This window comes from Drosophila santomea, chromosome 3R (assembly GCF_016746245.2).
Source record: "Drosophila santomea strain STO CAGO 1482 chromosome 3R, Prin_Dsan_1.1, whole genome shotgun sequence".
Lineage (NCBI taxonomy): Eukaryota > Metazoa > Arthropoda > Insecta > Diptera > Drosophilidae > Drosophila > Drosophila santomea.
In genome coordinates this window covers 5786951-5800981 of record NC_053019.2, presented here as the reverse complement: position 1 = coordinate 5800981, position 14031 = coordinate 5786951, and the positions used below count along the sequence as shown (strand labels likewise).

General features: G+C 45.2%; 3 protein-coding genes across 3 annotated transcripts; 2 read left to right on the top strand and 1 right to left on the bottom strand.

The window, feature by feature from the left end:
* Positions 1 to 1715: 1715 nt before the first annotated feature.
* Positions 1716 to 6673, top strand: LOC120453758 (hematopoietically-expressed homeobox protein hhex). The gene is made up of 2 exons (XM_039638591.1): positions 1716 to 2205; positions 6186 to 6673. The coding sequence occupies exons 1-2, from the start codon at positions 1716 to 1718 to the stop codon at positions 6671 to 6673; spliced, it is 978 nt and encodes a 325-aa protein (XP_039494525.1).
* Positions 6674 to 6802: 129 nt separating this feature from the next.
* On the bottom strand, positions 6803 to 10975 carry LOC120453753 (doublesex- and mab-3-related transcription factor A2). Its single transcript, XM_039638586.1, has 3 exons — positions 10715 to 10975; positions 8158 to 8688; positions 6803 to 7000 (listed from the first exon to the last, which is right to left on the bottom strand). Exons 1-3 carry the CDS (start codon positions 10973 to 10975, stop codon positions 6803 to 6805), a joined length of 990 nt encoding a protein of 329 aa, XP_039494520.1.
* Positions 10976 to 11670: 695 nt separating this feature from the next.
* On the top strand, positions 11671 to 14013 carry LOC120450797 (uridine 5'-monophosphate synthase). The gene is made up of 3 exons (XM_039633964.2): positions 11671 to 11915; positions 11974 to 12490; positions 13189 to 14013. Exons 1-3 carry the CDS (start codon positions 11763 to 11765, stop codon positions 13998 to 14000), a joined length of 1482 nt encoding a protein of 493 aa, XP_039489898.1. The 5' UTR covers positions 11671 to 11762; the 3' UTR covers positions 14001 to 14013.
* The last annotated feature ends 18 nt before the right edge of the window (positions 14014 to 14031 follow it).

The window sequence follows — 14031 nt, the reverse complement described above, 5'->3', positions numbered from 1 at the left end:
GATGAAGCGTCGAAGTGATATATCCGGGGATTACAGGTGCACTCGGGAGCATGGGGTTCCTTTCCCCATATCTTGGAAAGCAGACTTTGCATAAATTAGTGTTCTAAATGTTTTAATCTCTCCTTCAGTCTATGGGTTTTTAACAAAAATTAATTGGGTATATCGGTTATTATTCGAAAAGGGGTTTATTATTTAACGGATAATTTTTAAAATATGTTTTACTGCAAAATATACATTTTAGTTATTCCATGTCATTTTTTTTAAAATCTGGGAGTCATAAAATCTAATCACCAATAGATTGCCTGTAGTTTACTGCCCTTTTCAACGAAGAATGCCCGAGAACTCTATTTGCAATTTATTAAATCACTTTTCAGCGAACCGTATCAAAAGAAATGGCTTTATAGCCTAATATCACATGGAATTGAGTCATTGAATAGTGAAGTCATACAGTTTCTACTGAAGTCCACCAATTTTGAAATAGTCACCATTTAACCACTCTGAAAACATAAAAAACTTCAAACAATTTTCTCTATACTCTCTGTGCGAAATGAACGCATGACATCCTTTCCTCCAGTGGAAACTAAAGATTTTCACTGCTCGGAAACTCGTCGGGGCCCAAAACTTATCTCGAAGGTACCGATTTTCGGGGCGACCTGAAAAAGAACATCAAAGGGGTATCTATCGGGCAATGTTGTGGAATCAGCAACTATAGCAACAACAATTGGAGGCATTTATGACTGTGCGTTTTCCATTTTATCACCATTATCACCAGCCCAAGCCGAAATCAGAAGTAATCCATCATCTAGGAGGCTTTACGAGGAGCCCGAGTACAACTGATAAGACACCCCGAAACACCTATCCACACCCCAGATACACAGACGCATATATTGTTCCCAAAGAGCAGAGGGAGACCATGGCACCATGGCCGAAATCATAACCCAAACTCGATTACTCAATCAAAGCGATGTCTTTCATGAGGGGGGACTGGGATCCAAGGGGGGGGTGAGCGAGAGATTGGTAATTTTAATTTGTTTACAACAACAATCAACTGAGTAAAATAGCTAACAGTAGCAGAGAGCCGAAACCAGGTAACGATACCGACACCGATAAGGGGTGATTAACAATTACTCGATCAAACGCACCGACCCTCCGAGTGGGAGGCGTTTTGGGAGGGTGGTTGGGTGGTTCAGTGGTGCGGTGGGCTGGTCGGTTGGCAGTTCAATAAGCGGGCGAGCAGGGCCGTGATTTATACGACGATCGCCGATTGGATGTCCAACCGGGTACCGATGTCGAGCTGTCGCCGCCTGCAATTGGAAATTGGGTATTGGGTATTGGGTATTGGGAATAGGAATAAGAATCGAGTGTAGTGGAGTGGTGTGGAGTGCCATCGAGCCACTGGAGCGCCTAACCAACCACCACTCGCTTATCAATCGATGGCCGGTAGCTCGGCACTATCTTCCATGCGCGGCATATCTACATACCGCTCTATTATTGTTAATATTGATATCTACCCATTAGCACAACATTATAGGTACAATCTATTATATTCTGTGAAATCAGATTTGGTACAATTTATAGCGCCCATCGGCTCTGCGGCGACTTCTACAGCTGGTGGCCATTAGTTCATCGCCTGCGGCCGACGCAGTCGCTTCGATCGCTCCGGGCCAAATCAATCGCTAGTAGTACGATAGACGTGCTACTCTGAGAACCCCAATATGGATATCGCCACCAAGTCAAGCAAGGCCGCTTTCTCCATCGAGAATATCCTGGAGCAGAAGACCTCGTCGCATCGATCTCAGTCGCGCAGGGGGTCCTCTCAAAGTCCCGTGACGGAAACAGCCGGAATACCTTCTCCACCTGCACTGGCCATGCCCAAGGCATCCTTGGCCACTGGTTCGTCCTCTGCCGGGCCCACTCCCTCTCCCTCGTCCACCACCAACATCTTCGATCTATCCCGCGAGGCGGCTGCCGCCCAGTATGCCATGAAGAGTATGGACTCCAGCGCCTTGCTGGCGCCCACCTCGCTGCGCTTCAACCCCATCTACCCGGACCACGCCTCTCTGTTCTACCAGCAGGTGCTCCAGCTCCAGAAGAATCCCTCGCTCTTCATGCCCCACTTCCAGGCAGCCGCAGTGGCCGCCGCAGCCGCCGTCCAGCCCACAGCCTATTGTGATCAATACAGTCCTTTCACCATGGACTGCGAAGGTGAGTAGTTCTGAGTAGCTCTGCCTACCTTGTGGGGCTTACATGACGTTCGGTTTGGTATTATATTTCTCATAGGATACAGATACATTTTCAAAAAGCTAATTGAATAATTGACAATCAGATAGATCTTGTAGTTACTTTTGATATATACATATTTCGATAAAAAAAGAGAAGAGTTTTGGAATTAGTACAGAGTTGGAGAAAATGTTTTTTAATGAAATATTAAATGACTATATATGCAATCTAATCTCAGTGCATTCAAAACATTGTTTGGCGATTATAAGTACAAGAATAACCATATATTAAATAGACTTTGCTATTGACTTGGTCATATAGTAATTAGTGTAATATATTAATTAATACTGTTTTGAAAACCTTCTCGGTTGAGGATGTATATCAGCAGGGTATATTTCGCAACCACACTTTGATCGTTTGACCTCATTAGCATTTCATCATTATACTATCAAGTGACCGGAAATGAGTCACGATTGTTATGAATGAATAAGCGCTTCAATTATCAATTAAACACCAAAATGCAGATAATGGCCATAGCACTCATAAAGTATGATATGATAAATCCTGGATCTTAAAGATAGATAAAGAACCCACAGTTTCTATTCGACTTTCTCACAGTTTTCGGCAGAGACTAAGACTGCGAAGGCGCCCCTTTCGAGTTCCAAGTTCAAGTCATTGAACCTCCCCATGCTGACACCTTAATCTCGCCCATCAAATTGACACATGGAAATTGATCGCCATGGGAAAGGTGGTAGCTGAAATCCTCATTTAAATACAATCTAGCCCAACTAGCCTAAGTCCGAAGTGCCCGGACCACCGAGTATTGGGGATCCCACGCAAAACGGGCCATAAACATGATTAATGTGTGTGTGCAGTTGGGTGTTTGTCAAAGTCAAGTGTTGGCGCCAATGCCACTCGAAATCCCACTTTCCCCGCCCCAAAACTGCATTTCCCGGTTTGTTTTCTGTGCAGTGTAACGGCAGATTAGCCCAGCCATGCCGATAAGGTCAAAGTCCCGAAATCCACCCCCCCAGAAACTTACACCCCATTCAGATCGGAGAACCCACGAAATATTTTGGGGGCTTATCGGAGGTGACAAATATTTGAAATTGAGGTGCAGGTATTGAAAGGCTGTGGAAATTCAAGTGACAGTTTGTTCCCATTTCAGGGGATAGCTGTTCAGTAGGAAAAATCGGTCTGCTAATATTCATCCATGCAAATAATCAGTGGCACTGTGGGAAATCAAACTCGTTTAATCTTTTTCATATCACCACTTATTTGTACACAATTACCCCAGACTATAACTCATTCGGGGGATATGAAATAGGAACTAATATAATATCACAATGTAATGGAATATCTTCTGTTTGCAATCTTCAAATCAAGTCAAATTGACTTGGGCTCAACAACTCCGCTAAACAAGAAAATTGGCTAGCTTGTTCTGTGCCATTGATCACACAATGCAGATAGGAGTATGGGCTTGTATGGCCCACTTCAACTGTACTGCTATCCCGATTTCCGATTTGTTTGGCTTATCTGAACAAAAATGCTATTAGAGGCGATTAATAGGCGCTGTCCATCATCTTATAGCCACGATTGCCATTTGATTACGATAAGCTCGTCCGTTCTCGACACTCGTTCTTCCTGGACGAGGGGTGGTAAGTGGGGCTGGAGAAGTGGAAGTGGTTGAAGCGACAAGTACCTGATATGATTTTGTTCCTTCAATCGGACACGCACTATATAAAATAATAACAAATCCAATTTTCAGCGATCAAATGCCGCTGGGAAGAAGATAAGGGGGCTCTGCGGCCTTATCACTGGGTACGCCACTTAATAAAAATAAACGTTAATACGAGGGTCGTTTGATAAGTCCGTGACTTTTTGAATAAAATATATTTTTTTCGTCAAAGAAGCGTTTTATTTCTCAACATAATCTCCTTTTAGCTCTATACATTTAGTCCAGCGTTTTTCCAATTTTTTTATTCCTTCCAATAATAGTTTTCTCAAGGCCTCAAATAGTCGTTTGTTTCTGTGATGACCTCTTCATTTGACCGAATCTCTTACCGCCGAGCCATTTCTTCATGTTTGGAACAAAAATAGTCACAGGGGCTAAATCTGGAGAATATGCTGGATGGGTAGCAGTTCGTAGCCCAATTTATGAAATTTTGCCATGCTGACTACACACGTGTGCACCCGTGCATTGTCCTGATGGAACAGCACTTTTTTTTTCGCCAAATGCGGTCGTTTCTGCTTCAAATCAATATCGAATCTGTCCAAAAGCTCTGAATAATATTCGCCGGTGATCGTTTTACCCTTTTCAAGGTAATCGATGTGAATGATACCTTGTGCATCCCAAAAAACTGTGGCCATGACCTTGTTGGCCGACAGACCCACCTTGGCCTTCTTTGGTGCACGTTCACCCGGAGAAACCCACTGTCTTGATTGTTCTTTGGTCTCTGGTGTGGTGTGGTGGATCCATGTTTCGTCTACGGTAACGAAACGGCGCAAAAATTCGTTTGGATTGCGGTTGAACATCGCCAAACACTCCTTTGAAATGGTCACACGGTTGCGCTTATGGTCGTGTGTGAGCAATCGCGGCACCCATCGCGCGGAAAGCTTTTTCATGTCCAAATATTCATGTAAAATGTGATGTACCCGTTCAGTTGAGATGCCTACAGCCTCAGCTACCTCACGCACTTTCATTCTCCGATCATCCAATATCATTCCATGGATTTTGTCGACGATTTCTGGCATGACGACCTCTTTTGGGCGACCTGAACGTTCGGCATCACTTGTACTGGTACGACCACAACGGAACTCAGTAAACCATTTCTTAACCATTGAAATTGATGGTGCAGAGTCCCCATAATATTTATCAAGTCTTTCCTTGGTTTCGGTGATGGATTTTTTACGCAAAAAATAATGCTTAATTAGCACACGAAATTCACTTTTTTCCATTTTCGTTAAAATTCACGAGATCGTCTGCTTTCAATGCCTATAAAACGCAAACCAAAAAACGCAGCTTTCTCAAAATTTTACAGTCAGCTGTTAATCGATAACTGCTGACAGGAGCAGTGTTGTATTTAGAGCAGGTGCGCGGCAAATACAAAAAGTCACGGACTTATCAAACGACCCTCGTAAGTCTATTTGTAACGATTTAAATTATGGCATCTCCAATCAGGCGTTGTTCGCCAATTCCCAATGGTCCTCGGCCAGATCGGTTCCCTTATGAGGTAACTGGCTCCCGAAATATCAGCTTAGTTCAGCTGTTAGTTAGGTGAGGCGCATTCCACATATGCGTATTCCAAGTGCGAATTTCCGTTACCTCCACTGAAAGAGCTGCTTTCTTATCACATACGAGTAGGAGTACAGGTGCAGATAGGTTCGCAATCTGATTGCCGGTCGGGTGCCAATCGAGTTCGCTCAATTGCCCCGGAATCTCGGCGTACAGTCGATCTCGCAATCCGCAATGGCCACCAAGTCGTCACCCAGTTACAAGTGGGCGTTGACATATCTCCGATACGACGGCACTGTGTTACTGGTATATTCCCGAACACTCATACACTTGTACCACTCGGAATTGTTGTGTCCGATTAGTTTGATAAGAGCTGGTGGGCGGAGATACGGAAAGCGGGCCACAGGAGCCACCAATCAAAATCCAATGATTGCGCCACTTTATATCGGGCAAATAGTTCAAAATTGTTATTCAAAGAAATCGATTGTCCTCGACTTTTCCATGGCAGCCTTTGATAAACTTTGCTGGGGGATCAGGTTTGACAAATGAATTTGATAAATGGAATGGTGGTCAATAGTGCCATTCGTGCTGTATATCCAATAATTGCAAATACTTTACATCTCAATCAAATTTTTAGAACTGATACCTTTGAAGCCATGCCTTTGTAGCCTCTTCATTGATTCATAGATTCATTGATCCTTACCAATGTGTCGTCCTTTTTGCCCCGTAGGATTCCCCAACCCGGCCTCCGCTGCAGCCGCTCTCTACTGCAACGCCTATCCGGCGGCCAGTTTCTACATGTCCAACTTCGGCGTGAAGCGAAAAGGTGGTCAGATCAGATTCACCTCCCAGCAGACCAAAAATCTCGAGGCCCGCTTCGCGAGCTCCAAGTACTTGTCGCCGGAGGAACGGCGCCACCTGGCCCTCCAACTGAAACTGACCGACCGACAGGTGAAGACCTGGTTTCAGAACCGGAGGGCTAAGTGGCGACGGGCCAACCTCAGCAAGCGCAGTGCATCCGCCCAAGGAGTAGCAGGAGTAGCCTCCTCCGCTGCGAGCAGCAGTGTTCCCGTGTTGAGTCTCGGCAGCGGGAGCAGGAGTGGCCAGCAGAGCGATGAGGAGGATCGGATGTATCTATCCGAGGACGATGAGGACGACGACGACGAAGATGAAGGGGAGGCGGATGCGGATGCAGAGGCGGAGGAGACTCCCAAGTGAAGATAGGGGAATGATTGCCCACCGACTCGACTCATAAGATAGTTCAGCTTGTAGTTAGGTTAAATAAATTTATTGCATTAAAGTTATAGTTGACAAGTTATAATAGTATAGTTCTTGATGGGTGGGCTCCTAGTGGAACTGGTAGCTGTCCAGGCAGGCGCAGTTGGGCAAGGTGCATCGGGGCGCCAGGTTGGAGAGGTGGCCCATGGTCACCGGAAAGGAAAGCGGCACAAACCACTTGGGATACGCACAAATGGCCGCTGCCGCCGCCGATGCACTGCTTCCGAAGACCGGCGGCTTCAGCTCGACCACCGATTTGGTCTGGTACTGAAAGGTAAGATTTTGTATATTTAAAAGATATCCCATTAGGGACTTCTTACTTATATGGACCAGCAACACAGATTGTTCTACTTCAACGGTCTGTATAGTCTCTTCAACTCTTTGCATTCTACTTAGGACCAAATCGCATTGGTGAACACTCAAAATTGAATGGGATGCGGTACCATTATTTAAGTGATTTGCTTTAAGATTTTTAATTTTATTTTATTTTTATTTGGTAGATATTATCTGGATATTATCAGCAGAAACAAAAAAAACCGGAAATCTTTAAAATGAAAGTGGAAGAGGAAATACAGACCGTTGAACTTTAGTAAATATACTGAACTCGTGTTAACAAGTTCCTCGTCAGTGTATTATATTAAACAAAACAAAAAAAACAAAGGGACAAATGTTTTTACGACTAAACATCAAAAGAACCCACATTGCAATCTTATGATAAATCGTTTTGTTCCAAATGATTTTTTTCACTCAGAAAAACGTTATAATCGCAAATAACGATTAAAAAACATTATACACAAGTCACTAATAATCGTTAATGAGCTTTCGAGTTCGTTGCTAATGCTTCACTTTTTAAATATATGAATTATATCAAGGAATACATTTATATTCTGACAATTAAATGTTTTTAATGTACACTCTTTTTTTCAAAACAAGTTTATAGACCATTTACTCATAGACCGTTACTCAACTAGAACAAGAACTAAGAAAATGGGTATATGTTTCCCAGATTGACCATTAATTTATTAAACACTAATCACATATAAGTGATTCGGTCTGTTTTTGGTGTTTCGTTAAAAGTATACTAGACTATAGGATACAAAAGAATTAACTTTCAAGGAGGTTCGATAAGTTAATAGAAACTGGCATGTAAACTATTCAGGAAACTGGCACAGAGTAAGCCCAACTCTCTACCTCTGATGGTTCCCATGATTGCGCCAGATGATCAAGAATATTTTCTTTATAGATCTGCTATACGCATCTGGTATACTCTTTCACTCCACAAGTATGGGGTATAATTACTTGCTGCACAAAGCAGAAGTGTCCGCGATATAAAAGGGATATGAAATGTGAATGGGATAACTTGAATTGCGATATCTAAATCCTGAAAGGTACCCTGTACTGGGACTGAAAGTGAGGTCGCTTGCCTGATCTGTTATCACAGGCCTGAAGGCGCTGCTCCTGGGGGGCGTGGGCTGTGGCACAGCGGGCAGCATGCCCGACTCCTGGCTGGGCACCTGGTGGGTAGTGACATCCACTGGCGAGGACTTGCCGGTGGGCGAGACATTCTCGATGGCCCGGATCAGGTCGAGATCGCAGCGCTTGAGCACCAGCTCCAGGACAGATCGCTTGCGCTGGGGAAAGAGCTGGACCAGCATGTCAATGGCCGTTTGGGAGACGTTATCCCGTCGGGGAGCACTGAGGTCCTGGGCCACCGCCGGCGATCCGCAGTACTCCTCCTTCTCCTCCTTCTGCTTCAGCTGCTGCTGCTGCCGCTCCTCCGACAGAGGCTTCTCCGCGTGGTCATCCTCCCGCTTGGGGCGCGGTGAGCTGGGTTGCGTCACGGTCAGACCGAATATGTTGCCTGGCGGCAGTGCATCGATGGAACGACCCGTTTTGGTGGCCACCAGCCGCATGGCAATCGCATCCTCCACCGCCTGCTGACGCTTCAGGGCAACCTGAAAGACAAGACGAAAGACCACAAATGGAAATTAATATGCGACAAGTGAACATCCCAGTCCGCAGTCCGTCTGCTGCTGTTTGACTTGTCCGCAAACAGAGGCCACAGCAATTCCTTGGGGTATCCCCACATCCTAGCACATCGTAGTACTTCCTAGCTCATCCTAGCCCATTGACGCCGATCTAATGAAATGCGAGACGGAGCCACACTTGTGCAAACAGTTTCGGTAAGCGGATATTTTGGTCGATTTGTTCCTACGCCTTGACAACTTTCCATCACCATCATCATCATCTGAGGGGAGGGAATCCAGGACCGAGGACCGGTTGTCCTTGTGCTGGCTGGATTTGCTCCCCGTGTTCCGTTTCATTGGCTGTTTGACTTGGCATTGGAGTGGGGTGTGTCCGTCGGCTATTTGTGTTTCGAATTGAGAACTTGGCAGCGCTTAATCTAAACACAATATAAATGCCATTGCTAACTATTTTCCAAGAAAGCTGGCAATTGAATTCAGTTACACAGATTGATTGAATCCGGATGGGGTGGCTTACACATTTTGTCCTGGATACAAATAGCCGAGGAAACTATTTACCTCCTGAGTTAAATTATGCTTGAATTGAGCTGACTCCAAAATTATCTTCTGAAATCAGTCCACGAATACAATCAACATTCCAGTATAATCTGTACACTCTATATAGAGTCATAACATTGAAAACCTTCTACGAATAAATTCTATGGCCGGTGACATTACAGTACTCGACACAAAATTAAACAAATTATTTCATTGTTTGTTTGCCTTTGTTTTATAGTTTTTGTTTCAAAACATTTTTGAAAATACGCTAGCTTAACGGGAAATCGGCTAAACAAGCTAGATTTTGAAAGGTATGTTCGATTTCCAATGACGGTTTTTGACATCATTTGTTTAAACTTTTAACGCTCTTGATTTTCCCTCTGCTTTTGTTACAGCACTATAACTTTTGCATAAATCGAAAATTGGTAAATTACTTGTGGTAAATTTGTTATAAATTCATTAATTTTGATATTTTAGAACATTGAAATCTTCAATTCATAGTCTAAACAACTACACGTGTAAAACGAGTTTAATTGAAGTAATAAAATTTAATAAAATTAAATGGTATGGAATAAAATTAAATGGGTCCATGAGACCAAATTCATTATATTTATTTTAGTTAATTTTTAGTTAGGAATTTACTTCTAGCTAAGAATTAATTCACAAAAGCCATTGAGCCATTCAATTATATTATTACAGTCTTCTTAATTATACCCGTTACTCGTAGAGTAAAAGGGTATACTAGATTCGTTGGAAAGTATGTAACAGGCAGAAGGAAGCGTTTCCGACCATATAAAGTATATATATTCTTGATCAGGATCAATAGCCGAGTCGATTTGGCCATGTCCGTTTGTCCGTCCGTCTGTCTGTCACTTTTGAAAAATGTTTTGATATTTTTTCATTTTTGTGTTGGTCTTGTAAATTTCTATCGATTTGCCAAAAAACTTTCTGCCACGCCCACTATTACGCCTTCAAACCGCCAAAAACTGTGTTTAAGACTCTCCTTCTCCCTTCCACTAGCTGAGTAACGGGTATCAGATAGTCGGGGAACTCGACTATAGCGTTCTCTCTTGTTTTATTGTTTGAATTTCTATGTATATACTTCTATTATATATATAAATAGCCTTCATTTGAAAATACGCTGTGGCATAATACATACTTTCAATATAATTAGGAAATCTGGTCTATTTTGCAACTGATCACAAAACTATCAGAGTTGAAAAATGAAAATGCTGTAGGTAAAGAAAAGGTTTCCCAGGTGACTAACTGACCATTAAATTTTCAGCAATCTTATGCATCGAATGGTAAATGCTTCTGTTTAGGATTGGGAATGAACCACTTGTACACTCTTTCATAAGAAAGCAAAGAAAGATGCTTAATGTATAATTTGCTATGATACTACAAGGTAAATACCCTTCCCCTCTTTGAGTGCAAATAAAGCATTTTAATCTTCACTCACCTGCGCGGCCATGATGCGTTGCCTCTCAAAGATCAGGACACACTTGGCGCACTTGCAGTTCTTGTAGGTGCAGAGCTTCTTGTGACCCCGTAGCTCTGAAATGATCCCATGGTTTCGGCAGCGGGCGCACTTGGGCACCCGGTTGGCGACCGGGCGACTGGGCGGTGGGGGCTCAACTATTTTGGGGGCCTTGGGGTTGCCCACCAGACGAGGACGCTTATTAGCCACTTCATCAGCCGGTTCTCCACTTGAACTGGCCATCGCAACGCAGTCGAGAAATGGATTCAGTGAAATTATCCGATTATCCTTGGAGCACAATTTTGCGACTTATTTGGGGAGCAGCGAAAAGAAACTAAATTTTGGAAACACGCTCCAAAGGATCTGGAATTGTTTCAAAGAATGGCGGAAACGTTGTTGACTTACGCAGGCGCTTCTGCTTTGATTTTGCACTTTGAGCTTAGAGCACTGCAATTGGTGGTTGGAAACTGACTAGACTCCTCCCTTGAAGTTTCGGTCAGGGGTTTGTGGGTGGAGCCAAACTTTCAGAGGATTAGTGCTAAGTGCTAAGAATACGCAATGCAATATGCTGCATATTATCACCATCTCATATTCGAAGGTCGGAATTCCCTTATCACATTTAAAGCATAACGAAAGCTCACAATTTTGTATATACTACGTACTTACCATGAATCTAGTATTCCATCGTATGTGTGGTAGCTTAATATGCTTTTTAGTTACCTGCTCTCTAACTGATAACTGACGCACAAGAGTTTAAAGCAAATGTTGATCAAAACTACGAAACTGATATATATTTTCATCATTTACTTTCATTTGAAATTCGATAAGTTTCTGCGGCCTAGCGAAGTTAACAACCCAGGCAGTGAAGACAGAGTGCGTGCCTTAATTAGGCAGTATCGAGTACGACCTAACGCCAACGGACACGGTCACACTGGCAGCATGTTTAAAAAGCGTAAGACTCCCAATTGGACGGTTCTTATTGGAGCCGAGCTAACACGTGTCCGGAGATTTGAGATCGAGAATTGCCACCATGGTTGCCCAGAACTCCGACAAAATGCGGGCCCTGGCCCTGAAGCTCTTCGAGATCAATGCCTTCAAGTTCGGCGACTTCAAGATGAAGGTGGGCATAAATTCGCCGGTCTACTTCGACCTCCGAGTGATCGTCAGTTATCCGGATGTGATGGTTAGTATTTGGGATTAGGGGTCCATGTCCAAGGCAGTAGCTAACTCGTCTTCCGCAGCAAACCGTGTCCGACCTTCTGGTGGAGCACATCAAGGACAAGCAGCTTACCGCCAAGCACGTGTGCGGAGTTCCCTACACGGCGCTACCGCTGGCCACCATTGTGTCAGTGCAGCAGGGAACGCCCATGCTGGTGCGGCGCAAGGAGGCCAAGGCCTACGGCACCAAGAAGCTTGTCGAGGGCATCTTTAATGCCGGTGACACCTGTTTGATTGTCGAGGACGTGGTCACCTCCGGCTCCAGCATTCTGGACACGGTGCGGGATCTGCAGAGCGAGGGCATTGTGGTCACCGACGCCGTGGTCGTCGTGGACCGGGAGCAGGGCGGAGTGGCCAACATTGCCAAGCACGGAGTGCGAATGCACTCGCTCTTCACGCTCTCCTTTCTGCTGAACACCCTCCACGAAGCCGGGCGCATCGAGAAGTCCACCGTGGAGGCGGTGGCCAAGTACATTGCCGCGGTCCAAATCAACAGCGATGGAACCTTCGTCGGCGGCGATAAGGCCGACGTTGTCGGAGGTGCGTATGCTCCAGATCCCCCTGATATCTGCCAGATATCATCCATACATGGATGGATAGATAGATAATAAGTACATGACACCTGGCCAGCACATGGCCTCGACCAAATTCAATTAGGGGAGCGCTCCAGTCGCGCTACTATAAAGTTATACAACCGCCATAAACGGACCGGATCAGTCCGGGGAATGCGGCACGTGATTCTGATTCAGGGCAGTGTCCGGTTTGCACCCAATTATGCCTCCACGCTTATCAGGCCACTCGAGAGCCGGTCTGTTTCCCATCTTCTATGAATAATCACAGTTCATTTTTGGGCTTTGATGAGGTGTATGGAAACCGGTTTGCTTCGGGTTTCCACCTGTAAAGTGACGGAATTCTAATTTGATAATAAAACTCACGTTTGCCTTTGGGCAGTAAGGAGTTCTAATACCGTGTAGGTCTTTCTCGATATCTAAAGTCCTAAGATGAAGTCTTACTTTAAGTTTTAAGATATCTGTATTCTCCATTCATAAAATCCCTTCAGAGTTAAAATCTGTAATATTATACTGTACAAACCGCCAAAAGCAGTTTTCAGATGAAAAGAGTTCAATGTATTTATGCGTTATGAAGCTATTTACTATAGCGATAAGAAAAGGCGATAAGATAGGTCTCCGTGTACGTTTCAACTCAAGTGTTAACCAATCTCCCCCACTTTCCCGCAGCCAACGACTTGCAGCGCACCAAACTGACCTACGAGAGTCGCGCCAATCTGGCCAAGAGCTCGGTGGCTAAGCGCCTCTTCAACCTGATAGCCAGCAAGCAGACGAACCTCTGCCTGGCCGCCGACCTGACCCGTGCCGATGAGGTCCTGGACGTGGCCGACAAGTGCGGTCCGTACATCTGCCTGCTGAAGACGCACGTGGACATTGTGGAGGACTTCAGTGAAAAGTTCATCGCTGCCTTGCAAGCTCTGGCCCAGCGGCACAATTTCTTGCTGATGGAGGATCGGAAGTTCGCAGACATAGGCAACACGGTGTCCCTGCAGTACGGCAAGGGCATCTATAAGATTTCCAGTTGGGCGGACCTGGTCACGGCCCACACTTTACCTGGACGCAGTATTCTGCAGGGCCTGAAGGCGGGCCTTGGCGAAGGAGGAGCCGGAAAGGAACGCGGCGTCTTCCTGCTGGCTGAGATGTCGGCCAGCGGCAACCTGATCGACGCCAAGTACAAGGAGAACAGCAACAAGATCGCCACCGAGGGCGCCGATGTGGACTTCGTGGCCGGTGTGGTGTGCCAATCCTCCGATGCCTTTGCCTTTCCCGGACTCCTGCAGCTGACGCCCGGAGTGAAGATAGACGAGGGCGTGGACCAGTTGGGCCAGCAGTACCAGAGCCCGGAGCATGTGGTAAAGGAGCGGGGAGCCGACATCGGAGTGGTGGGCAGGGGCATCCTAAAGGCCACCAGTCCGGAGCAGGCGGCCCAGACGTACCGCGACCGCCTTTGGGCAGCCTACCAGGATCGAGTCGCCAAGTAGAAGACACAACCAGCATTCCCCTTTAACAAAT

Excerpts from the sequence above, each read along its gene's own strand:
- LOC120450797 (XM_039633964.2), top strand. The coding sequence starts at position 11,763 with ATGGTTGCCCAGAACTCCGACAAAATGCGGGCCCTGGCCCTGAAGCTC. Across the intron at positions 11,916-11,973 it reads TCAGTTATCCGGATGTGATG|CAAACCGTGTCCGACCTTCT; the intron begins GTTAGTATTTGG and ends CGTCTTCCGCAG. Across the intron at positions 12,491-13,188 it reads TAAGGCCGACGTTGTCGGAG|CCAACGACTTGCAGCGCACC; the intron begins GTGCGTATGCTC and ends ACTTTCCCGCAG.
- LOC120453753 (XM_039638586.1), bottom strand. The coding sequence starts at position 10,975 with ATGGCCAGTTCAAGTGGAGAACCGGCTGATGAAGTGGCTAATAAGCGT. Across the intron at positions 8,689-10,714 it reads AACGCATCATGGCCGCGCAG|GTTGCCCTGAAGCGTCAGCA; the intron begins GTGAGTGAAGAT and ends CTTGTCTTTCAG. Across the intron at positions 7,001-8,157 it reads GGCCTGTGATAACAGATCAG|TACCAGACCAAATCGGTGGT; the intron begins GCAAGCGACCTC and ends CTTACCTTTCAG.
- LOC120453758 (XM_039638591.1), top strand. The coding sequence starts at position 1,716 with ATGGATATCGCCACCAAGTCAAGCAAGGCCGCTTTCTCCATCGAGAAT. Across the intron at positions 2,206-6,185 it reads TTTCACCATGGACTGCGAAG|GATTCCCCAACCCGGCCTCC; the intron begins GTGAGTAGTTCT and ends TTTGCCCCGTAG.